Genomic DNA, 25,045 nt, shown 5'->3' on the forward strand with positions numbered 1-25,045 from the left:
GGCTGCTACCACATCTACGAATAGCTCTATAAACCAACAATACCTTTTACCTGGTGAATCATCAGCTTCAGCAATTTGGCCCCCGTTCTTTTGCCCAGTGGTTCAGTTGTTTTGTCAGCCAATGGGTTCATGAATACCCAAAGTTGACTTTGGTTTAGCTGGTTATTTTACGTAAATATGCCATTACCTCATTTAAAAAAGAGGCTTAGCAGTTTTTGCAGCATCTGTAAGCATAACCGAAAACTGACAGCTGCACATACATGAGGCCAGATAAGGTGCAATCATCAGCTGGCACATGTAACAGACTTTCTTGAGGTACACTTGCCACTGAATAGTCACATACCCATCCTGAGCACTTTAGCCTACTGGCAGCACCTGAGATTTGCTTGCTGTCGAGGTGCTCGCACTTTACTGCTGTGCATTCTTCCTTAGTGAGAGTTGCTCAGTACTGAACAGCTTTCCATACTGCATGACTTCTCGTATGCTCCTCTTCGATAAGAGGGGCTGACCATTGCTACAGCCACACTGGAGCAGCCACCCAGCTCACAGTAGTACCTTGTTGCGCTCTCTAAAAGTGTCATACCTTATTGCCTTGTTGTGTTGTTCTTATTGTCAGTACGGCCAATGGCACAATGTGCCTGCCTTGCAGAGGCCAGTGTGATACACTACAGCTTTGATAGTCATGGAGTCAAAGAAATCCCCCAAACATTTCACCACCTTGCATCATATGATGCGGCGCTCCACTACACAGGATAAACGTGCATGTCCTGCCATTAAGCAGATTTCAGCACTCTATCCTGAGCCGTTTTCAGTTGGGCTGTAGCAGCGAGCTTTGCAACTTAGTGGTCCTATTACATACACCACACTGTCACATACCCCACACTGTCACATGAACCTGGAAAGACTGGTCCTCTTCAATAATAGTGGCCGTATCTGTAACAGCTATCATTGTTAAATAGGTGAGGTCATTATTTTTACAAATTGTATTTCTACATTGTTCCCATCTGAGCTTTTCTTAGACTGTTAGTAGTAACTGATGTTAAGAGGAGACGCGGGTTGAAAAACGGCGATTTTCATTTTAAAAAATCAGTTTTATGTTTTCGACTGTTTCAGTAAGATTGATCCTTCCTCTTTCACATATCGGACATCCACCCGTTCGTAGCAATTGCTACAATTGCTGTCTGATTTTCGCTTTAATAATTACTTCTCTCCACATTGCGGGTTTCCGTAGAACTATTACGTCAAACTCTTGCCTTTGCTTCTAGTTATTGACAAATTCGACTTCGCCCTACCATCGCCTGGTTAGCTCAGATGGTAGAGCAGCTGCCCCAGAAAGGCGGTGGTCCCGGGTTCGAGTCCCGGACAAGGATGAATTTTTCTTCAGCTGCGAGGCTTTTCTTTCGAGGAACCCATATGGGTTTCCTTTGTAGCAATTGCTACGAAAGGGTGGATGTCTTATTTTCGCTTTATTAATTACTTCTCTCCACTTTGCAAGTTTCCGCAGATGTAGTAACTGATGTATGCAAGGATGTACAGGGAAGTTTAAAAGTAATTCTTACATATGCTTTCTTATTTACTTATTTATTTATTCTGTGCTTGCAGTTTAAGTTTGGAAGCCCTCAGAAGTACGAGTTCAGCTTCAGTGGTGTCCGGCCACGCAGCCCAGGCAAAACGCCTAAGTCTCCTGGCACACCAGCAGATGCAGATGAAGACGAATCGGGCACCATAGAATCTCCCGAGGCCGAGATATTCTTCTCACCTGTGGTACCCTTGCCTCCCAAGGTAAAAACGTCATGCGGTTTTCAGCATGCTGCTAGGTCAGGTAGTATTTCAAATCACTTGTGCCCGCTCATCTGATAATATTGAGCAGCCATGCCTGGTACACAATTTTAATTTTCAGTAAATGCTCCCCAAGGAGACCATGTTTATTGTGGGCAGCTCACCATGTTTGCAAGTTGATATTTTCCTAACTTGGGGCCATAACCTGATGTATTGCTGACTTATGGCCCTAGCCTGACGTTTCTATTGATGTGCATGGCTTAGCAACAAGAAAGGCACACAAGTGATTGTCTTAATGATCTTTGAGTGTGCCAGGCAGTTCGTGGTTCTCAGTTTGACGTCCACACATCTGAGGAATAAACTCCAGTCATTCTGCTGTGTGCAATATTTGTCAAACCAGCACTGCCTCCGTAGCCCTGTCACACTTGGCACACTGTAATGCCCTTCCACTTCATACTCTATTGAGCTGTATTGAGCAGCAGTGGATGCTGTTTGAGTAAAGCCCTCAGTTATATTTTTCTTGCCCACTTTTGTTGGGTACATCTGGTGTGTAATTTAATAGCAGTTTCTCAGAAACCCGTATGGGTTTATTTTGTACCTTCATGGTACAGTGGGGTGGATAAGAATTTTCGCCTTTCATGAACCTTCCTCAACCTTGCGGGCTTCCTCATAACTGATTTTCTGTAACGTAACAGCGTTCCACAAAGTCAAATGAAGAATGTATGTTCTTCATCTGCCTGTATTTCACTCATTTTGAGTTTTAAACTCTACGAACCTGATCAGAAATGCATATCTTTGCTACAAAGTAGACAATTCATGCTCCAAGAAACCTGCTCCAACATGCCATACTTGCTGCCCCCAGTGCTGCTCCCAAATTCCCTTGGCTGCTTCCATCCCTGCTGCTACATTTGGGTAAAATTTGGATAATTTGTGCCAAGACCCCATTTTTCTAGTATTTCAGAAAACAAAGACGGCTTCAAATGCGTCACTCAGTCTCCAATGCCCAGTGCCATATTGAATGATTATGATAACAGACAGGCAAGTGCTCTGGAGTTCAAAAAAGATTAAGTTGTGGTAATGCTATGTGCCACTGACTACATTCCGAACTGAGAGTAATAATTACACCATTGACCCTGAAAGGGTTAAGCAAATAAGTACAGTCGCTGACAGATATTTGTTACACGGAAGAAGCTGTGAAAAATTTTCAAATTATCGGGCAATATGAAAAAATGAATTACAATGAGCTGAAGAAATGTAATTTTGTTTAATCTGTGAATGTGGCTGCCAAAAATAGTTTCGTGCCTTGTTGATATCTTTTACCGGCAGTGCAAAGCAAAGCTTTTGCGTCTTGTCCACTCTGCCGCGACGGCTGATAGTGTCACCCGTAGTGGGATGACACAATACCGGACTTCTCTCCACACACTCCAACCAATGCATCAACAAAACCTGTTGGACGGCACAAATAAAGCTTCGCTTTAAAATTGAATCAGGGCGACATGATGGGCGACGACCTGTTGTTCACGGCCACCACATTTGTTGTAAATTTGTGACATTGTGCTCATGCCTGACAAATTGAGCAAGGTCCAGTACAGCGTCCGAAATTTTGGTAGCCGTTGTGCCTTTTTTCTAGTATTGCTTCTAAGTCGCAGTTCGGCCCAAAAGGCGAAGCATTGATAGCGGTGGCAAAGTATTGGACAATTGCACGAAAGCTTGTAGTTTTATCATATGAGTAACAGTAAACATTACATTTTCTTGCTAATTGAATTAAAGCATAGTGTCATGCACACACAGGCAAACATTAAAGTAGTACTGACATAAAAATTTCCTGTCTTGTTTTTTTCTGCTGCAATGAGTAACTAATGACCCAGTAATCACGGCACGAAACATCATTTGCTTCAGGGTAATGGAGTCTTGTTTGTAGCGACCAGTCCAAGTTTCAGTTTCAGAGAACAAGAGGAGAAAAGGATTGTGAACACCACTGGATATGTGATCGCACAAAACTGTCACATGCGCACGCCAGAGCGCTCGTCATTGTTTACAATAATGTTGACGCGATTGAACCAAGACAATGTGTGTTCCGTTTATAGTTGCTGCAGTGCTTGTAAGCTCCCTTTCTATCAGCATTTTCCTGTTCCAATTGGCCTCTAGAAAACATTGGAGGATATTTACAAGGTCACATACCCAATGCAGCTCCTGTATCGGCATGAAATACAGCAAAGCGGTGTGCTCTTTTTCCATTTGATAGTCCTTTTGTCGCCCACCAGCAAATATGGCACCAATATTGGGCTATGATTTCGTGTTCTGCTTGCCACAAAAGGCTCTAGGTACATGCATGCAGACTGCGTCTACTTTTCTAAAGTTAAAACAACAACACAAGGTTACTTCGGGTAATTGTTGGGGGGAAAATACAAGATATTCAATGGAACTAAGGTGAGGATTTGGAAAGTGTGTGCTATATTGTGGATTTCTTAAATTGAGATTTCTTGTATTGATGGTAGACAGTGTTGAAGCTAGAAGGTTATGTCAAAATTTAACCCTTGTGCACTTATGTCAATGCCCTTTGTTGCCGAAAAACGCTTCAAGCTTTGAGAAATGGCTTTGCCTCTGAAAGCATGACAGTATTGCAACCACACGTAGTGTAAAAATTGGGCAGTGATGGTTCCTATGTTAACATTAACCCGTATTGACATTTCATGATTGTGCTAATGGCTTGAATGTGGCACACAGGTGGAAGTACGCACTGGTGAGGAGGAAGAAAAAGTTCTGTACAGCCACAGGGCCAAGTTATATCGCTGGATGGATGGTGAATGGAAGGAGCGTGGTCTTGGTGACATCAAGCTACTCCATCATCCAACCACTAAACGCACCAGGCTGCTGATGCGCCGGGAGCCGGTCAGTTACCTTGTAGTAGTTTGCTCCTTAAAAATAGTGGCAGAAGTGCTGCACCAGTTGCGCCAAATTATGTATTGCGGGTGTTGCGCGAGGCCTGTGCCATCACGTACCTTGTATGTGTGTGTTGAGGGGGGGGGGGGGAGGGTAGGAGGAGATGGGTGCTCCCAGAAAATCAGCATTTCAGCAGCAGGTGAGATGGCAAGGTGGACACCTAGAGAATACACCTCCCCCTCCCCCATTAGCACTATGGATGGGGGGGGGTATGTCGAGTAATAGGAATATTTTACATGCACATGACACTGCCGCACATAAGTGCCATGAATGATAAACTGGGTGTATTACCTGTTCAAACCAGAACCAGAATCTCAACATGCAATGGAATGCCTGTAGAGACTTGCTTACTATGAGAATCTCTTCCTTTTATAGGGATAAGGAGGGGGCCAATGGCTTTACACCTCGGCACACTGCGCACAACGGTTGGTGCACTCCTGTGTATGTACCGCAGCACGGTACATGCTTGGGAAAACAATGAATGACAACCACGTGTACACTTGGAAAGCATTTATCATGTTTGCAACGACAAATTCAAGCAGACCAGCTAGCTATAGTTTACATCACTGAGGGTTCCCTCAAAGAGAATAATATTCTAGGTAAAGTGGGGCTTCTGATTTCCAACTTGGGTATGAGCGACTGCAGGGACTGCCACAGCTGAAGCTTGGCTGACTAACCACATGTGGGAAAACGAGAGCGGTAGCGCAACTTTCTGCACCCATGCTTGCAGCAAACAAATGAAGCTCTGGCAGTTTCGGAGAGATCTCAGGTGATATGCCCAATGGTGTTTATAGTGCTTATGATTCCCATGCGACGCCCGCAACGGGAAGGTTTCCCCTTTCTCTACGAACCTGCTGGTGCTTGCGCCCTATGCAACATTTTCCGAGCTTGAAACATTCAAGGAACTTGAGGATTCTCGCACGTTGTACATCAAACTAAATGTTATCGCAGTGTGGTCAGTATTGGGTCTCTGTTTCTTGTTGGCTGTATGTTGGACTGTTTTTTTACACTTTGCTACGTGCAGGTACTGAAAGTGTGCCTGAATCACCTTCTGGCACCTGAGCATCAGTTCTGCAAGAAAGATGATCGGACTGTTACGTGGTCTGCAACGGATTTTTCGGATGATGTGGCGTGTCCATACCAGTTTGCGCTGCGTCTCAAGACCTCACAGGTAGCTGAGGAGTTCCTGGCTGCCGTGGAGGAGGCAAAGAGCAAGTCCAGTGGCTCTGTGCCACCTTGTGTGAGCATTTATTTCTTGTACTCGCACCCATTTGATACTGCACTAACATACAGCATTTACCCTATTCTAACACTGTTTTTAACAATGTGCACCAAATTTTCACTACCAAAGAAATGAACAATGCAATGCCCTTGTTTGTTCACCACAGTTTTAATGGTAAGGAAAAAAGTAATGCCAATTTATTCCAGATCAAAAAAGAAACATTATTGCATCCAGTCTGCAGTGGACCAGGCATCCTTCATCGTTGCTGTTGAAGGTCTCTGTAGGACTATAAACAAGCATAAGCGTCTGATCTTCAAATCTGTCTGTGGCACTTGAGATATTGCATTTCATAAATGTGTTGCAGAGCAGGCTCAAGGCTGCCACATCTGTGGATTACAATTGCAGAATTTTGTGCCACTGACTATAGCTTGTCACTATTATAGTTTTGGCTTCACACTTGAATTTAATGTGTGCATAATTAGTATGTTTTTCAAGAGAAATGTATGCATTAGAATTGAGTAAATTGTAGTGGTGTGCAAGTACCGAATTGTCGACTTCTAATCAAATATCGGAAGGTTTCTCAGAGTTTAATGCTTATCAGCTTTTGCAAGAAAATGTGGTGGTGCACATAATCAAGAGTCTATGGTCACAGCGCAAGAAGAATGTTCCCAGCTATGAGCAAATTGGGTACCTAGAATCAAGATGCACAGGATGGTCAACTCTTATAAACGAAACGCCAAATTAGTCCAGCACTAATTACAGCTCAGTTCTATATCAGGGTGTCTGCCAACCGGGAAAACCGGGAATTCTCAGGGATTTTTAGCAGTCTGGAAAAACTCAGGGAAAACTCAGGGAATTTGTGCCTCTATCAGGGAAAATTAGCTGTAATTTTATTGAAAGGGTCGAAAGTCGCCGTAATGCTGGCTCGAGTAACAGGCAGGAATCGTAACGAATCGTCTTTGACGCCCTGTCGTCGGCTGGAGGAGTTGCCAGTGTAGAGTCAATGACCGACTTTCCGAATTCCCGATAATTTGAACAGCTTCGTGGCGCCACCACGTACCCCATAGAGTCAATGTATCAGAACGTCTGAAATTTTGGATGCAAGAACTCTTTGCCGTCTGATTTTCCGGACGTTCTGCATTACCACAGGTCCGAAACGGCATTAATCAAAGCCACCACCGCTGCCATTTTGATTACCTCGCCGCCTCGAACCGGCGCTATCGCACGCAGATCCGCCGGCAGCCGTAGCCAACACTGCGGCAACGCTACGCCTAGCTGCTTCGAAGTTCGCTATTAAGCTTCTTGCGGTTCGATGCCGTGTTTCTTCATTTCTCCGCTGTCGGCAATAATTTTGGCTTCGAAGCTCTGAAAGCACCGCGCGTTCCATGATGCTGGTTCCTGAAAGTTAGTTTCGCCTCAGTACAGTCGTGTGACGCGGTGAAGCATTAGCAAAAGTATTGCAGTGAAGCTCAACAAGCGTAGGAAGGGGCAATTGTCACGGGCACAGTATGTATTCCTTAATTTTACACGCGTGCACCCGCCCTCTCCTGTCACAGTAGGAGCACCGCTATGCCTAATAAGTGTACTGACAGGCATTCAGAGCTTTTCCAGACGTGCCTGTGTCGGTTTGAGCTCTTAAGAGCAGTAAAAGACTTGCATTTATTTTGTCGGACTGCCTGATTTTTCGGAAGTTTTCACGGCCCCTAGGGGGACCGAAAAATTGGACGTTGACTGTAAACTGACCATGAGTATGCTTGAAATGGTCCGTAGTGCGAACACGCGACAAAAGGAGCATGAGAAGAGAAAGGATCGGTGCATTGAGGAATGAACGGGGAATGAGGTATGTGAGCGCTTCTTTGAAGGAGCCTGAGCTCAAAAAACACTCTTGGCTCACGCCGAGATGCAGATGTCCCTCATACAAACCAAAATAAACTCCTTAAAGCAGTGAAACACAACACTGAGGCGTCATGCGCTGGCTGAGAGTATGTCAGGACAGTACTCTAAATTGTGACAAAATTTGGGCCTCATACCACTGAGCTTGCTATCAGTTGGTATAAATAGCTCATATTCGAAAATATTTGCTTCTCTATGCATCTCCTTTTTATTTGTATTTGAGAATGTCTGACTCGATTTGCAATTTCTTTCGACGACATTTTATTTGCTGTGCATTTTACTAACGCCTACCTTCTATTCCTTTTTTGAATAACATAAACGCTACTTGAAGAAAAAGGGTTAACCGAGCGGCTCGATTTTTATTAGTCATATCATAAGAAGCCAACAAACACTGACACCAAGGACAACATAGGGGAAATTACTTGTGCTTAATAAATGAAATAAAGAAACAATAAATTAATGGAAATTAAAGTGGATGAATAAACAACTTGCCGCAGGTGGTAACCAAACCCACAACCTTCGCATTTCGCGAAGGTTGTGGGTTCGTTTTTTTTTTTTTTTTGTTTTTTCATCCACTTTAATTTTCATTAATTTTCATCTTTTTCAGTGGCAAAAGTACCGAAAGACACCCTTACCTCGAAACAAATGCGACTCAGGCGGTTGCACAATGGTGACATTATTTATTTAAATGCTGCTCGAATGTGCACATGGCCAAGTTTTTAACAGTATTGTGCGACCATCGACCCGCGAGCTTCAAATGCACGTTTCAAATGGCACTTGTTTTGTTGAAGGAACCTAGGCTCGCCTATTGGGGAGCCACATGGGAGTGGAAGTTATTTTTGTTATTTATACAACTAATTCCATGAAATTTCATGTGTAAATGAATTTTTTAAAGATGATATCAAATCTGAAATCAATTCTGAGCTATCTGATATTGATTTTTATTTACAGCAGTTGGCATACTCTAATTTTCATCCCCCAAATAGTCAACTTCACAAAAAAGACTGTTTGCAAAGCTCTCTTTTGTGCTATAAAGCTATTGGTTTATATTTTACTGCACAGTAAGCACAAGAACCTAATTGTAAAACTTCATTATGCATATTGCCTTATGAATGACTTTTGCAAAAGATGAATTATAAAATTATGTATGGTATGCAGACAGAAATGAACACCTTTAATGCACTCCTCAATGCTTCAGGACTTGTATGCAAAATACAGAACGATTCTACCTTCATTAATTCTGAAATGGCACAGCAATGAGTGACAGTAACTGCCTGAAAATTAAAAGCTGGAGAAAAGTTCACGTGAAGTTTTGTAATCATTGTAATTATGGGACCTAACACCTGCTGGAGCAAAAGTCCTTTGCTAGTGGCATCATGTTTTCTTTACATTTGTATGCAATCGTTTGCCTTTTTTAGCAGTATCATGCAGCTTGTTGGCCATTTTCAAATCCCTTGCAACCTTATCAGCAACTGACAATCACAAGCCAGTGATCAAAATCTGCATGGACCAATAGGAGCACTCCGCATGCGCCACATGGCTGCAGTTATGAATTGCAATGCTAGTTTTTCCTTTTCATGCTTCCGCTTCTCGCTGTTATTCTTTCTTGGAGTAATACAATCCTATGGCTACCTTAAGCTCTGATCCCTCCTGTTTACAGTGATACAAAGATGACGGCACTGTGTCAACAGAATGCCACTTGGTTCATGCTGCAATGGCACCTTCCGAAGTCCGATTTTCCTCACAGTTTTGAGAATGATGTACAAAGATTTATTTATTTATTTATTTATTTATTTATTTATTTATTTATTTATTTGTGATACCCTCAAGGTACATAATTGTGCATTGCAGAGGAGAGGGGCGAGAGTGCATTCCAAGAGTAAAAAATACAGGATTAGTTCAAGGAATTTTCAAGGAACAAAAGCAATATGAAAAAAACGGGTAATTCATTCATAACAAATAAAACAGAGACTTACGTAATTAGTACATAATTATGCCATTTGCCACCATACATTATTTTATGTTAATTAGTACATTCTTAAAACGAGTGGGGTCACTGATGCTTACTAATGATGTAGGTAGATTATTCCAGTCGACTGAAGTCCTAGGAAGGAATGAATTATCTTGGGTTCTACTGCGTATTTCTTCGTAATATCTTCGCCATGAAATAAAAAAAGGTCAGTGGATCACGAAAGACAATTCATAAAAATTTAAGAATTTGTACGAAATTGACCATTTCATTGTCGCGTCTCCCCTTAAATATATTATGTGGGACACTCGCATAGAATACTGGTGAAAATGCTGTTGAGCTCTTCTCCTTATCTTCCAACAGGCAGCTTATTCTTGTTCCAAATCGGCTAATATGACCTGCAGCTTCTGCCTCACTGCATAGTGCTGGTGAGAGAGAGCGTATACTGCACACATGTCGTGTTATATCTCTGGCGTAACAGGAATTGGAACAGGTGTGTTGTGAAATTGCTGTTCGTGTGCAGTTTCTGCTTGTTTAACAGATGACAACTACTGCTGAAGTCATTTAACTTGTTTTCAATTTCAAGGAAGCCACAATCCTCTCTGGATGTAAATGTGAGTATACCTCTTCACGCTGCACTGTGAAGAGGTGTGTTTATACAAGTTCAGCACGCAGCTGTCGGTATGCATGTTACATCCTTGGAAGCTGAACTTACGTGCAGTGTTGTAGTCTTGTTGCTGCCGGTTTGCCAGCATTCAACTCGCAGCTTGGCAGACTCCACCAGCTGCTGCGGCAGCTTGACAATATAAGCCCGTAAGCAATTTATACCATGCTGTTTTATGTTTACAGACAACTTCACCATTGACAAAGGCATCGACAACCCCAGTAGATGCCTCCACCTTCTCATTTCGGCTCGATGGAGAAACAGGAATGAGTCCTAGCTCTTCTGTGACACCTCCTGGTGGTTTTTCACTAGGACCTCGCTTTGGTGCCTCTAAACAAACCGTGGTGCGCTCGCTGTTCGGCAACTCTTCGACGGCCAGGGACAGCAAGGAGGCGGACGGTTAGTTGACCACTAGTCTCATGTAATATAAAGCGTGACTCTCCAGTAGCACAACCACTGCCCGAGCAAAAGGTTGAACACGTATTGTGCATATTATTCATAAAAAATTGGGCACCATTTTAAGCATAACATAGGCTGTTACATTATTTCAGTGGTGATCGCTCATTGCTTCTTTGGTGCAGATGTACAAATTGTATTCGAGGCCAAGGCTGGTCCCGACGAGGTTGCACGTGCTAGGAAACTGATGCTGCCTGACAACTTCTTCCTTTACGAGACAAAGACACCTTGTCCCGGATGTCGAGGCTGTGATGACTGGGAGAGCAAAAAAGGTGAGTAATTCTCCCACTGTAATTACCTCTTTGCTCTTTAGCACAAAAAGTGTGCACATGAAATGTGAAGCATTGTTCAAGTAAATAAATTCAGCAGAGAGGCATGTCAGAATGTTCCACTAGTGCTGCAGCCTGAGTGCTCAGCGATAGGCAGTCCACACAGACGTGGGCACACACACCAGTGGCATGCAGTGGCAAGCTTCATGTTTAGAACTGATATGTTTGTCGACCAGCAGATCTTTGTTGGCAGAGGATACAACAAGGCGACAGTGACCAGGGACCAAAAATGTCATGGACACGCTGGTAGCTTGTAAATGTGTAATGATCATCGGCTGATGTATGAGAACTCTGCATACGCACATACTACTACAGGCCAAATAATTTGCAATGGTCAGCTGGGCATGTATACAGGTTTTCTTGAGGTGCGTTTGCTATGAAATAAATAATTTGTCACTGGCAGTATGGCTCAGACCATTTATGATGTAACCGTTTATAGTGCAAATCTGGCTGCAACGTGGCTTTTTCTGACTCCTGTTTACCCTCCCATAGAACTCGTATACGCATACCATTTACAGTGCAGCCATGCTAGACGAAATACCGGTTATAATGCGGCTTCCACAAGAAAATCATGCCGACAAGCATGATAGCGAGCAGGCTTCTCAACGAGGTGCACCCACCGATGAGAGAGGAGAGCAACGAGGGGGATGCGGAGGAGGAGCATGAGATACGAAGTAAATGAATGGGAGAAAAAGAAATGGCGGCAGCACGATGCAGGCGTACAGTGGTTGCCTAGGGGACAGAGAAGCCTTTCGCATCACTGCTTACCAGCAGTGCGCTTTACAATCAGTTTCTGTGCACCTGTCGTGATGCAAGTCATGCAGTGCAGATACAGTCAAACCTGCTTATAATGATACCGGTTTTAGCAATATATCGGTTATAACAATGAGAAGCTGCTGCACCATCAACTTTTGTATGTTTTCCATGGTGAAAAAAACCAGCTGTTGAATGATGGCCCGCTGCCCCAACAGCCGCCCTGCACTCATATTGCTGCCTTCTTCACGTGGCTCTCTCCCGTCGCCCTTCCACCTTTGCGAACACGAACGGGCTGCGCCTATAGCTCTATGCCGCGCCACTTTCTGAAAGATGAATGGACTATGCCAACTACACTGCTCCCAGATTGTTCGCTAGCTCCCTATTAAGTGTGGTTCTGCAAACAGCTTAACCATTCTGTCATCTTTGTTGGTTGCGTTGAAACCGTTCCTGACCACATGGTTTCTCTGCCTCGTTTGACTCGCCACCAAAACGGAAGATGGCTGATCTGTCCTTGGCAATGCATGACGTCGCCTGTGAAAAGAAAATGCATGGCTATAGATTTAGAAACTAAGTGCATCTAACCGATGAGGCGATCATCGCTAATGTGCTTGCATCAGATATCAACGGCCATGACGGCAGCGATACGCTGTAGGGCAGGCTCCCTCAATGTTGTCCTCACCGGAGGACCAACATATGATTCAGCCCTTCTGCTGCACTACGTGATGCACCTGGATACCTTGGAGAAGGATGTTGGCAAGCTTCGCGTAAAGCATGCCAGTCTGATCGACATAGAGTTTTTTTCATGCAAGTCAGTAAGAAGTATGTGGCGAGATGCTTCTGGTAATCTTGCCCCAACGTTTATTCTGGATTTCTCAAGCTGACAGGCTGCCATGGCAACCTTCTTGCATTTCTTAAAAGGCCCTTTTAGCGATGCCTCGGCAAAGCTCACATATTGCTTGCCACCCGTGACCCTTCTTTGCAGTTGTTATAGCAGGGCCATTCTTCAACGCCGACAACTGTGGCTTGTTGCACGCGATTGGAGCGCCCAGGAAGTGAACGCAATCAGCAGCTGAATGGAGGAATGTGGTGAGGAGGGGCACTGGCCTCCCAGCCATCATAGTTTTCTCACAATAGCCATGCCATCCCCCTATCTTGATTTTTTTAATGCAACCCTGTTAAAACAATTATCAGTTATAACAATGGAATTTATAAGTGGGTTCGACTATACTAGGCTTTATGTGCACTTGCGAGCTTCTGCCATTCGTACCAGTGTGCCCACATACAAACTTGGTAAGCACTCATAATTGTTGTTGCTGTCATTTGAGCCCATGCGCGTGATCACATGCATAGTCTCTATGTAATTGTCTACAGGTACAAACATATCAAATGCGAGCTTCCCACGACGGCATGCCACCCGACACGGCATGCCAACCGACTCCCCCACTGGCTAACCTAATCTAACCAGTGCACCTTTGCGACCAACGTTGTGGTTTGGTGCTACGTCAACGAAATGCGTTGCAATGGTTGTACGACAAACGGAAAGCAGAGAAACGACCTTGATAGTGAAAATGGGGGCACGGGTAACACTCGAATGACCGCAACTTGGTCCGCGCTTGCCATGTTTTCGACACCGTGTATACATTGATCGGTCTGAGAAGTCGGATGAAACACTGTACTGCACCTGAAATTTTTGTTACCGCCGGGTTTTTATATATATATGTATTATTAATGTTATTATTATTATTACTACTACTTTGTGTGCTTCATGCAAAGACTGCGGGTACTTGGACGTTAAGCTTTCAACATCCATAAATTTAAATGAATACTGTGGGGGTTCCACTCTGCGTGTGGCTAGGGCTGAAGGCGAGCTCCAGATCTAGCCCCACGCAGTCGCTTCATGGTACTCCCAACCCGTAGCGCGGGAATCGCGGCCACGCTGGGTTCAAACGAATAAGGCAACCAGCGGCGTCAACGGTAATAACGTTTATTGCTATTAGCAATAATGAACACTCGCAGAGGAACGTCCTCTCAGTAATAGTAGTAAATAGGCTTGCGTCGTTGCCTGGGTGGGTCAGACAAACGAGATCACTCACGGGTTGCGGCAGGTGCTTTCGTCCAGGCGGCAGGTGTCCGGCGTCCCCAAGAGAGCAAGTCTCTCCTGGTGGCATGCTTTTATGCCTTTTTACCTTTTTGCGAGGGGAAGTCCTCCTCGCCCGACGAATACGTTTCTCTTTCCCATGAGCTGCTTGGGGGAGAGGGGAACGCGCGTCACAAGAGCGACGGGGAAAGGGAGGGCGTGTAGTGCCTCTCTCCCTTGTCTAAGCTGGCTCAACCCGTCCGCCACAAGCGAACGGTATGACGCGAGTACGCGGGAGGAAATGGGGGCGGGTGCTCCCCACAATACAAAACTCCCAGTCCCACACTTCGATTCTCGAATACGCACAGCTGCTTGGACTACATGTTTTGCATATGTGCAAGCTTTGAAAATCGCCATTTTGGTTATAGTGCGAATGTTCGCAACTCTGGCGAGTTATGTTATAAGTGGTCTCCATTGTAGATATCGGGCTGCTATCTTCAAAAAGGCAGGATTCGGTTTCGCCACATTCGGTTGTCCTAGATTGGCCTAGGCTCCGATATCAGCGAAGACTGGACAATCGTGAGGCCAAACCGAACCTCAGCTTTTCGAACGCGTACAAGCTAGCGGCCCTGGAACCATATTCACGAAACATTTCTTATAAAAGAGAGTTTCTTCATTAGGTGTGGCTGACCGCTGGCCACTCATGGCAGCAGTAGTCACCATAATGAGAAAATATTCATTATGATTTCTGATTGTGAAACGCTTTTGTGTAAGAGAAATCTTGTGAATGCAAGCCCTAATGAGCTTGCTTTTTCGGCCTTGATGCTGTTCCATTTTAACGCTTTCCTTTTACCAAGATTCTTCTTAATGTAAGCCCCGGGCACAGGCGGCAGTCGCATGTTCAGAGTATCGCGTTTCAATCACTGAGCACTGTACATTTCCAACGCTGCTTTGCTATGGTCTAGTTGTTCTAACGTTGTTAAAGGTGCTGCTCATACGCAAGAGCTTAGTGCTCCCTGTGAATTGCCTGTCTTCGCCTCCATAGGTGTAACGGCTCCAGAGCTTGTGTACCGAAGGCAAACATTGATTTGTAGTCGTCATTTTGCTGTCGCATCAGTATCTTTCTTTTAGGGTATATTTTCCTCCCTCATGCTTCCCAACTCTGATGGTTGTGTCCGGCACATGATCGTTTGCTGCGCATCAGGGCTCTCGTCACGCTAATCTGTAGGAAATGGACCATTACTGAAGATTAGGTTAGTTTCTTAAGTATTAAGAACGGCGAAGCGTTGCAAAGATAAGAGTTGGAACAGACAGAGAACGAGAACTTACCGACACTTGTGTGATCAGCGAAGCAGCTCAATAAACAAATAAGGGAAGACATACGTCTTCTTTTAGTTGTCCATGATTTTTGGGCTCTTCCCTTATTCACCTGATACGCGAAAATGTTAACTTGTACACCAAAATAACATCTGAAATATAACTGCTGGAGTTTGACATCTTAGCTTGCCACGGTGAGTGCTGTTTGCAGGGTACATTTACATCACAATTTGCACTAGTTTTCTACTTAATGTTGTACTTGATGCCATGAATGTGGCCTGCCTCTTACAAGCAGACACTTGAAAATGTGTTTTACAGTACATCAGACCTTAAAATCCGCAGTGCGAAATCATTGGAAATACAGTGAGCGCCTTCGTTCCGTCATCTGCTTCACATGCCACTGCTTCGACATCTGCCCTTCACGGCGCTGTTCCCCAGCACAATGCTGGCGCCCTATGACGGCCGCTCGGTGTCTATAAAAATGGTGTCGCGCATATTAGCGGCAAGAATTTGGAGTGGCGCCTTCTCGCGAGTGACATGACAGCCAGGGCGCCACATGCTCCGGCTTGCTCGGCTGCCGCGCGCGCACGTTCCCTTCATGTATGCTTGGGGTATAGGTGGCTCAAGCCGTACCATTTGAAGGATATGTCAGCTTCTTTCCGATGCCATGCTGAACCAGAGTTCCTTCTTCAAAAGCGCGTGAGTCGAGAAAATTTTCAGCTTGGATATCGCAAGCTATGTAGCATTGAAGGGGTCTACTGGTTCTGCAATGCATATGTGCGCCGTGTCTGTCCATAAATTTTGCTTAAAAAGAATGTCTTCAATTTCAACACACGAAGTTGTGTACAATGCTTCGCTAAGCAGTTAACATTCCCTTAGTACTTAGCTTTGAGACATTGCATTTTACACGGAAGAAATTTCCTTGGCATTTGGTGTCAACATCTTGTCCGTGTTAGAAAGACACTGCCCAGCGAAGCTGTCATCATGATTTTTATTACTCTCGTGAGTTGTTCTAGTCATATATGGCCACTTTATTAATGCGTAAAAGAAATAGACGCGCATTTCGTGCGAAAAACTTAGCTGCTGCTTTCACCACTTTCTGAAAATGAATTGCTCATGGCTGCCAGCACAGCGGTGCGTCATATATTGACTATTTACATATACAGTTAATTCACAAATACCATAGTAGCAATCACCTGAAAGAAAAGTTTTGTGGTTAAGATCGAGAGGCAATCAATTGCAAGCGATGAAGTGTTTCATGGTAGCCCTCAGTAGGCGTTACCGAAAATATGGCACACCCCTCACGCAACGGTAGCAACTGACTGTCGTTATGTCAAGGCATGCATTGTTCGCGAGACCCATCACTTCACTGCAACTTCTAATTGAAACCATGAAGCAGTTTTTTACAGTGCCAATTGCAATGCCTAAAATATACTCGAGGTACTACAGCGCAGCTTAGGGTGCCTAGAAAAGGAAAATTCAAGTACCTTCTTCCTCACCATCTCTTGATCCAGCATTGTTAAATTATAAACGGAGAACTATTCGCTTCGTCAGTACATAAAAGAGAACCTCTCCAACCTTCATTAGGAAGACACCACAAGTCTTGATTTCTTGACCCTCCAGCAGCGAATTATGATATCTTCAATATGTCCCATACTACTAATGAATGACGCTTCGGCTTCTTTCTGGCTGCAGCCATATGGCCCATAAGGCATATTTCACTAAAAAACTTGGGCCGAGCAGCCTCTGTTAGTTCGCCAAACAGATTAGTCATGTATATTCCTCAAGCAAAAGACACCAGTAAATTGCTCAAGTGAGTTGAACGCGTAGCACGGAAAAGGGAATATATATTCGTACATTCCTTTTCGTATTGTGCTAATAGCTGTAAGCCTCAATTTACTTTAAATTACTGCCACTTAAACGTGTGAAGAACTGCCTAATTTTGAGAAGCACTTAAAGAAACAAGTGGTGCTGGTAGAATCTAAACTGCAGTGTTAGGTGCTCGTGCTAATGCCTAGAGTTTCTGTGAACAAATGCAAAAATTCGATATTATGTCATGAACTATTCGTCAGCAAACCTGTTTTAGCAGATTAAAATCAAGGTAACTGTTGTAGAAGTCATATATAACCAGCGTTTGTGACATATTTGTCACACCGCAGCAGGTATGGTATTATAACTGGAGTCTTGTTTGCTATGTTTTTTGCGGTTGTCGATCTGCTCATGAAAAACCCGCAATGTGTTGGTCCGCTCCTTCGGCTGGCACTGTAGCGTTGCCTTTGAGAACTGTATTGTTGTCTAAGAAATAACCTCGTTTCATAAATTTTCGCGAACGAAGACGTTTTAAAAATATATTTGAGACGACTGCCATAAGTTTACAAGCAGAGAGAACGAGAGTGAAAAAACAAAATACTGCAGAAGGCACCCAGACACCGCCAGAACTGCAGCAGACGACAGAAGTCCGTGCCCTGACGTCACGCGAGCGGCGCTCACAGCGCCCGTCTAATTCCTTCTCGGGGCTAATAGTGCAGTGGTGTTAAATTGGAATAAGTTGGTAAAAGCACGACATGTTTGGTGAAATATGCGAAAACACCCGTGTACTTAGATTTAGGTGCACGTTAAAGGTGCACGCTATTTCACTTCGTTTTGCAGAAGCACTGGCAGCATCCTCAAGACCTGCCGGCCTTGCGAAATCTGCATCAATAAAGGATGCAGCTCACCTGGCGGCAGCTGACAGCACCACAGGCAGCCTGGAAGATGAAGGCAGTGGCGGTGGGCTATTTAGTACAGCTGCACAACTGTCTTTTGCTGATCTGGCCAAACAACAGCCAGGCACAGGTTTCGGTTTCCAGGGTCCATCTCCCAAAAGTGGGCAGTCCCTTTTCTCTGGAGCAGGCACCAAGCTGTTCCAGTCACTCACGACGAAGCAGAAGACAGAAACTGAGGATGATGGTGAGTTCATGTTGATGCACCTGCTCAATATGTGCAGTCTCTTGAGGCAGCACACTTAAGAGATTTGTTTATAGCGAATCTGTAATGGCTGATGTCACGTGGAACTGATGCCATACAGATCAGGCAGAAAGATAGGAGATGCTATGAATAAAACAATATTTTAGGTAGGCAAATTTAGGCAAATTTGTGTGTCGAAACAAAAAACATTGTAGAAATTGTGGCTAGCACAGTTAATTGGCAAGCATCACATGTAGTAAAGTGGCTAGCAGCTGGATATTCAATTATAGAGTGACATCTGTTTGGATCAGCTGAATGTCTGTGACGATTTGCTAATGTTTTACATGCATTGTGTACATTTAGTAACGTCAGGCCTGCCATAATAGGAAGTGGAACACTTGTGATGTTATAATCTGAAACCAGGAGCATGTCTTGAGCAAGAGCTGGTACTAAACAGCTCTATCCGGCAGAAAGGTAGTGTGATAACTTTGTGCGGGTGTGTTTGAATAAGGACAGACTTAAAGGAGTCCTAACTAATTTTTTGTTCTCAACGAAAATTTTGTGAGGTGGGCAAATGGTCGTTGTAGAAAGAAATCAACCTTTGTTTTACAAAACACAGTGCAGGTTTCCAAAAAAACATCTACTTTACTAAAGGTGGACAGCATTTTGACATCATTGGACTTCACCTTCACAGACTAGATTTATTTGTACTTTATGTCCATCATCATAACTCTCACAGCACTTCATTGCCATCTATAAACTAGAACATGCCCTCTCAACGCTCTATTGCGCACTTGATATTCTGCATTTCCCAAATGTCTTCTTAAGAATCGCCTAGCCACTTGGCTAGCTCATCTATGGTGCATGCAATTCTTCAGAGCACCAAGAACCAGGGGTGTGCGGATGTTAGAAAGTTTCAGATATATTTTTAATTTTTGAATATTTGGTTGGATACGACTATTTGAAACAAATATATTGCTGATTGTGCCGGAGCAAATGCAGTTCTTAGCGTTTGCTTCTATCTAATCTAAGAATATGTCTGATTTTGTGCTAAATTTTATAATTTCGTGCTGCTGCCTAATTTTTTTTTTTTTTTAAAGCATGCTTAGCCGCTGGACACCTAAGCTTTACGAGAAAGCCAGCCTCTCAATAGCAAGGAACACCAAGGTTGTGCTCTTTTGCAGTGGCACTGCCATTCTGAGCTTATTGCTTGACAGCAAATGCATTGAGTGACTGTTGGCACAGGGTCAGATGCCTCTGAGTTTATAGGCATTTGATGTTGTATAATAAGGCACAAATTGTCGAGAACAGACAGCTAGTAGGAAATACTGAACTTTCCAAGTTAACATGAGTCAAATACACTATCTTTTAGTATAACGGCTTACTAGTCTGGTTTATCCATCATTAAAACTAATCACGATGTTCCGACATGTTCATATAACTAAACTTACTAATAAACGCATGTGTATATCATTATTCAATATTTAAAGGTAAGTATTCGAATTCAATTCGTATTTGAAAATTTTCATAATCGCTCGCCCCTACCAAAAGTCACTGTTGCCACTAGCTTAGCATGTAAAGTAACTTAGTTTCAATTATCTTTAATCAAAGTTGGAAAAGTGGCACTTCTGTTGCCGGCTGTGCTAGCTCTGACTGATAGTAGACTTTGGTAACAGCAGGAACATTTTGTTTTCGTATTTGATTGCATCATGCAGGTAATTTTCAGAGCAATTTCATTGAGAACAAATAACAGGTTCTCTACCAACCGGGAAATACTCTGGGAAAGCTCAGGGAATTTGTGCTTCTGTCTAGGAAAATTGGCCGTGATTTTATTGAAAGGGAAAGAAAGTTGTGCTAATGCTGGCTTGAGTGAGAGAGAAGAATTGCAGCTGATCATCTTTGATGCCGTGTCGTCGGCTAGAGGAGTTGCCAGGGTACAACAGATGTTCTGAACGTTTGGCTTTTGGGAAATGCCCGATAATTCGGACGGCTTCGCAGCACCACCACGTGGAGTCAATGTATCGGAATGTATGAAATTTCAGACGCAAGAACCCTTCGCCGTCCGATTTTCTGGACTTTTTGTTGTGACCACATGTCCAAAACGGCATTAATCAAAGCCACCACCGCTGCCAGTTTATCTCGCTGCCTCAAACCGGCGCCCTCGCGCGCAGATCCGCTGGCAACTATGGTCACCACCGCGGCAATGCTAGGCCTAGCTACTTCAACGTTCGCTACTCTTAACCATTCGGTGCTGTTAGCCATGGTGCCAACTCAGCCTTTGTAATCCTCGCCAATGGCTTCGAAGCTCGGACAGCACGGCACATTGCATTATGCTGGTTTTCGAAAGCAATTATCGCCTCAATACAACAGTATTACGCTGTGAAGCATTGTGGTTAAGCTTAACAAGTGTGAGAAGGGGCAATTGTCACAGGACCCAATATGTATTCCTTAATTGCACACTCGTGCACCCACCAACCCTTGTCGCAGTACGAAGACAGATATACCTAATACAGTCAACTACTGAATTTTCGGACGCCCAATTTTTCGGACATGCCTGATATTTCGGACGTCTTCGCGGCACTGCCACGAGCCCCATAGAATCAATGTATAAGGACATCTGAAGTTTCGGACGCTCGAACCCCCCGCCGTCTAATTTTTCGCACTTCTTGACACGACGGAAGGTCCTTTGGCTCCTCGCACAGCGCCCTTGCGAAGGAAATTGACTTGCAGCCGAAGCATATCACCGCTTTGAACCACAACTAGCCGAATCTAGCCATCACACACAGATTTGGTCTGGCCACGCTGATTATGTTTATCGCCGCACTTCTGCCTCCGGCGGAGTTTCCGGAGCGGCGCCGTTTCGTTTGTTTACGCCGGCCACATTTTGGCTAGCGGGGTGTGTGGTTGTGCTGTTCAAGTGTGCTCTGCGACGCTAGGCCTAGGTGCTTCAACGCTCGTCAGCGAGCCCCACTGTTCGCAACTTGAGGATTTCGCTTGCCTTCGATGGCCCCCACTCCGTCTTCGTCGTCCTCGCCGATGGCATCGAAGCGCGGAAAGCAGTACCGTCGGTTAACGATGGAGAAGAAAGCTGCCATTATTAAGCAAGTCGTGAGCGGCCGATCCCAGGCTGGCGTGAGCAAGGAGTTTGGCGCCCATGGACGATGTGATCAACGACCTCCGCTCTGCTGGGGTTTCCATACGTATGGAACTTTCGAACAGTTTGTTGACCCTGACAACGAGCTCGACTTCTGTGCAGAACGGACTGACGAGGAAATAGTCCGTCAGGTTGTGAGGGATTCAGAAGACTCCGATGTTGAAAATGAGGAGCCAATCCCTGCGCCGACTACAAGCGCCAAGTTGACGCGTGCACTGTTGACTCTTTCATCGGTGTACAGTGCTGACATGACCCTTGCTCAGATCGAGGCGAATATGATCGCATGCAACCAGAACGCCGTCCAAACAACAATCAACAAGTTCTTTAAGCCACTGCAGCAATAACACCGGCTGCCCGACGATGCAATGTACATAATAAACCAGCAGTCGGCTGCATGCAGAGTTCTTGAACGCCTCGTTTTATAGCCACTTCACTGGTGCTTTGGCAGGGTTTCGGAAGCCCGGTTCTCCCTTTACCTCAAGATCCGATAAAAAAGGAAAAAGTGTGTGTTTTTTTTTTTTTTTTTGCATGCATTCATTTTTTCGGACTGCCTGAATTTTCTGACGTTTTTACGTTCCCTAGAGGGTCCGAAAAATCGGTCGTTGACTGTAAGTGTACTGGCAGGCCTTCAGAGCTTTTTCAGATGTGCCTGTGGCAATTTGAGCACTTTAGGACAGTAAAAGACATGCAGTCATTGGTTTGGACTGCCCGATTTTCCGGACATTTTCATGGCCCATAGGGAGTCCGAAAAAGCGAACATGTACTGTATAACTGACCAAGAGGACGCTTCAATTTGTCCATGGGGTAAACACGTAGTGAAAGAAGGACAGGGACAGAAAGGACCGACGCATTGAGGAATGAACGGGAAAGGAATTTCATGATTGTATTGCGCTTAGTTTTACACTGATCGAACCAGTGGACAAACATAAGGAAGAAAATGTGGACAAACATGGCACAATACAAATAAGTGCAGTACAATCATTAATGTCCACCAACTAGCTCCATTCATTGCTTTAATAAACGGGAAAGGAAGTTTGCCGCCAATTCTTTGAAAAACACGAGTTGAAAACAGTGCTGGCTGACGCCGAAAGGCAGATGTCCCTCATTCGAATCGAAATAAACCCTTCAAAGCAGTGAAACGCAACACTGAAGCATTGTGCATAGGCTAAGAAAATGTCAGGACAGTTGAGGTTGACTTTCCAGTTGCAGAGAGAGAATCTCATTTGTGGCAAAGTTCGGGCCTCATACTATTCAGCTCGCTGTCAGTTTATAGAAATAGCTCATATTCAAAAATATTTGTTTCCGTATGCATCTCCTTTTTATTTATATTTCAATATGTTCGACTAGCTTTGAAGTTGGTTTTTGGTTTTACCAGTTTCTTTCTTTTTTTTTTTTTTCAAAGATATTTTATTCGCTGTGTGTCTTATTAACCTCTCCCTTCTGTTTTCTTTCTGAATAAAATAAACTCTACTCCTTACTGTTCAAACTGGATTAAGTTGTTTTCTATTTTTTTAACTTGCCTATTAGACAGTGACAGCATCGGGTGACATGGTGTCAGCCCGTCCTGACATAGAACAAAGTTCTGTGTCACTCGAGAAATTCTGCAAAGGCACTCGGGGGACAACCTGGGAATGTCAGGGGAATTTGGAAATGTCAACTTGGTGGACACCCTGAATAAGAAAGTTCACATTTTAGTCGTGTAAATACTGTAATTGTTCATTGTGAGTTACCATTTTCGCTTGAACATCCTCCTAAGGCAGTATGAGAATAGGTATTTTCTATAAGGGTGGCACGCCCTAAGCTTTGCCAAGGCACCCCGCAGTTTAAGGGGTTACCAGTAAAGTCGGGTGGTGCATGCATGCCTGTTAGCCACTCTTCTAATTATGCACAGTAGGCCAATTTTAAAATTGAAAGAGCAAGGATTTGGGCCCATGGAAATGTATCTACAGTTAGTTTTTTTTTTTTTTTTTAATAGTAATATTCAGCTTATTCGGTGAAAGAACTGGCAACCTTTTCAGGCACACAGTCTCTGTCGATGCAAGGTTTGTCCTGGATTGACAGGAAAGGTTGAAACAATTCCCTTACTCAACGCAAGCAGAAGGAATGGTTATGGAAGCAACGTGTGCATGGAAGCACAGAAGCGTGTGCGAAGGTTGTGCTGATACCCACTGGAAGCCATGTAATTCGTATCAGTTATTTATGTTCACACACACACACACACACATTCACGCATGCAGTTCAGAGCTTTCTTCTGACACTAGCTCTAGCACCCACACGAACTTGGTGCATGCATGTGCAGTAGTTTCCTGCTGTTGTATTACATACAGCTCCTTCAGTGAGCACAACACTTCACTAGTATGCGTATGTGGTGATGTGGATCTCAGCCACCGCAGTAGTTCAGCGGCTATAGCATTGCACTTTTGAGCACAGGGTCGGGAATTTAGCTGTGTATCACTTCGTGAGACCAGCAACTGCAAATCTTGCTTGATGTTACAGAAACTTCTCTTTTTCCATACATCTTGCATTAAAGCCCAGCAAGTGTCATATCATGCGGATTGTGACATGTGGCAGTTATACAGCTGTCGCATGCACTTTGTGCTTTGCCAGCAGTTGAAGTGATAGTTAAGGCAGAAAGGTTGGCTAGTTAGTTTGAATAGTATGATATATTTACAGCAGTTGGAAAATGTACTGGCTGACCGACACAAGACAGCACCTGCCATGTCTTCTTGCTTCATGTTCATTTTCCACCACTGTAAACACGCCACATGTGCGATTTTTCTTCTTTCTAGCACTTGATGCCAGCTTTGGATGGCCGGCCATGGATTGCCCTGCCCTTTCAGCTAAGCTTTGCTGATCATCCACAATCACGGGCTTAGTCCCTGTTAGGTGCAACAGGGATCAGTGGTACAGGAACAGCTGCCACACTTATACACTAAAGCCTCCTTAAACCATACCCGCTTAAACAGTAGTTCCGTTTTAAAAGTAGTAACGTACAGCACGGTAGCCATTGAACATACTGCGTTTTGTATCCACTTAAACTGTACCAGTTTATTGCATACGTATCGGTTAACACGTAGTGTTCGCACTCTTTGTAGTGCAATCACGGCGGTGGGTCGGCCAGGCAGAACGAGCTTCAGAGCTAGAACGGCCTCCAAGTGCAAACGCAGAGGGCGTTTGGAAGGGCGAAGCCACATTAACGTCAACATTATTTTGGCGCCGAGCTAGAGCGTTGTGGTTGGCTAGTGGTGGCCTGTGTTGCGGCGTCATGCAAACTAGAACTCGTGTTATGTGGAAGCTTCAACAAAAACTGGGCGCTAAGTATTTTTTAAAAAAGAAGTTTGCAGCAGTGCTGCTGGGACCGTGAAAAAATGTCGGCTACGAGGTTCAACTTTTCGAGGTTCGACTTTTCGCCATCGTTGCCTCAGTTATTGCCAAAGTGCTGCCTAACGGCAGTGTTGAGGACGACACAGAAAGCGGCAGCACGAGTGACACAGAAAGCGACAGCACAAGTGATTCAAGCCCGACAGAGAAGCTGCACAT

At 44.3% G+C, this 25,045-nt stretch overlaps 1 protein-coding gene across 2 annotated transcripts in view; it reads left to right on the forward strand.

Moving 5' to 3' along the window:
- LOC142572214 (E3 SUMO-protein ligase RanBP2-like) overlaps nucleotides 1-25,045 on the forward strand; it is a 163,568-nt gene that overhangs the window by 117,530 nt on the left and 20,993 nt on the right. For both annotated transcript variants that reach the window (XM_075681165.1, XM_075681166.1), the window contains 6 exons: nucleotides 1,603-1,782; nucleotides 4,507-4,671; nucleotides 5,747-5,962; nucleotides 10,656-10,869; nucleotides 11,052-11,198; nucleotides 18,055-18,354. In XM_075681165.1, the coding sequence (XP_075537280.1) occupies nucleotides 1,603-1,782; nucleotides 4,507-4,671; nucleotides 5,747-5,962; nucleotides 10,656-10,869; nucleotides 11,052-11,198; nucleotides 18,055-18,354 (1,222 nt within the window). The remainder of the gene's footprint in view (nucleotides 1-1,602; nucleotides 1,783-4,506; nucleotides 4,672-5,746; nucleotides 5,963-10,655; nucleotides 10,870-11,051; nucleotides 11,199-18,054; nucleotides 18,355-25,045) is intronic.

This window comes from Dermacentor variabilis, chromosome 2 (genome assembly GCF_050947875.1).
Source record: "Dermacentor variabilis isolate Ectoservices chromosome 2, ASM5094787v1, whole genome shotgun sequence".
Lineage (NCBI taxonomy): Eukaryota > Metazoa > Arthropoda > Arachnida > Ixodida > Ixodidae > Dermacentor > Dermacentor variabilis.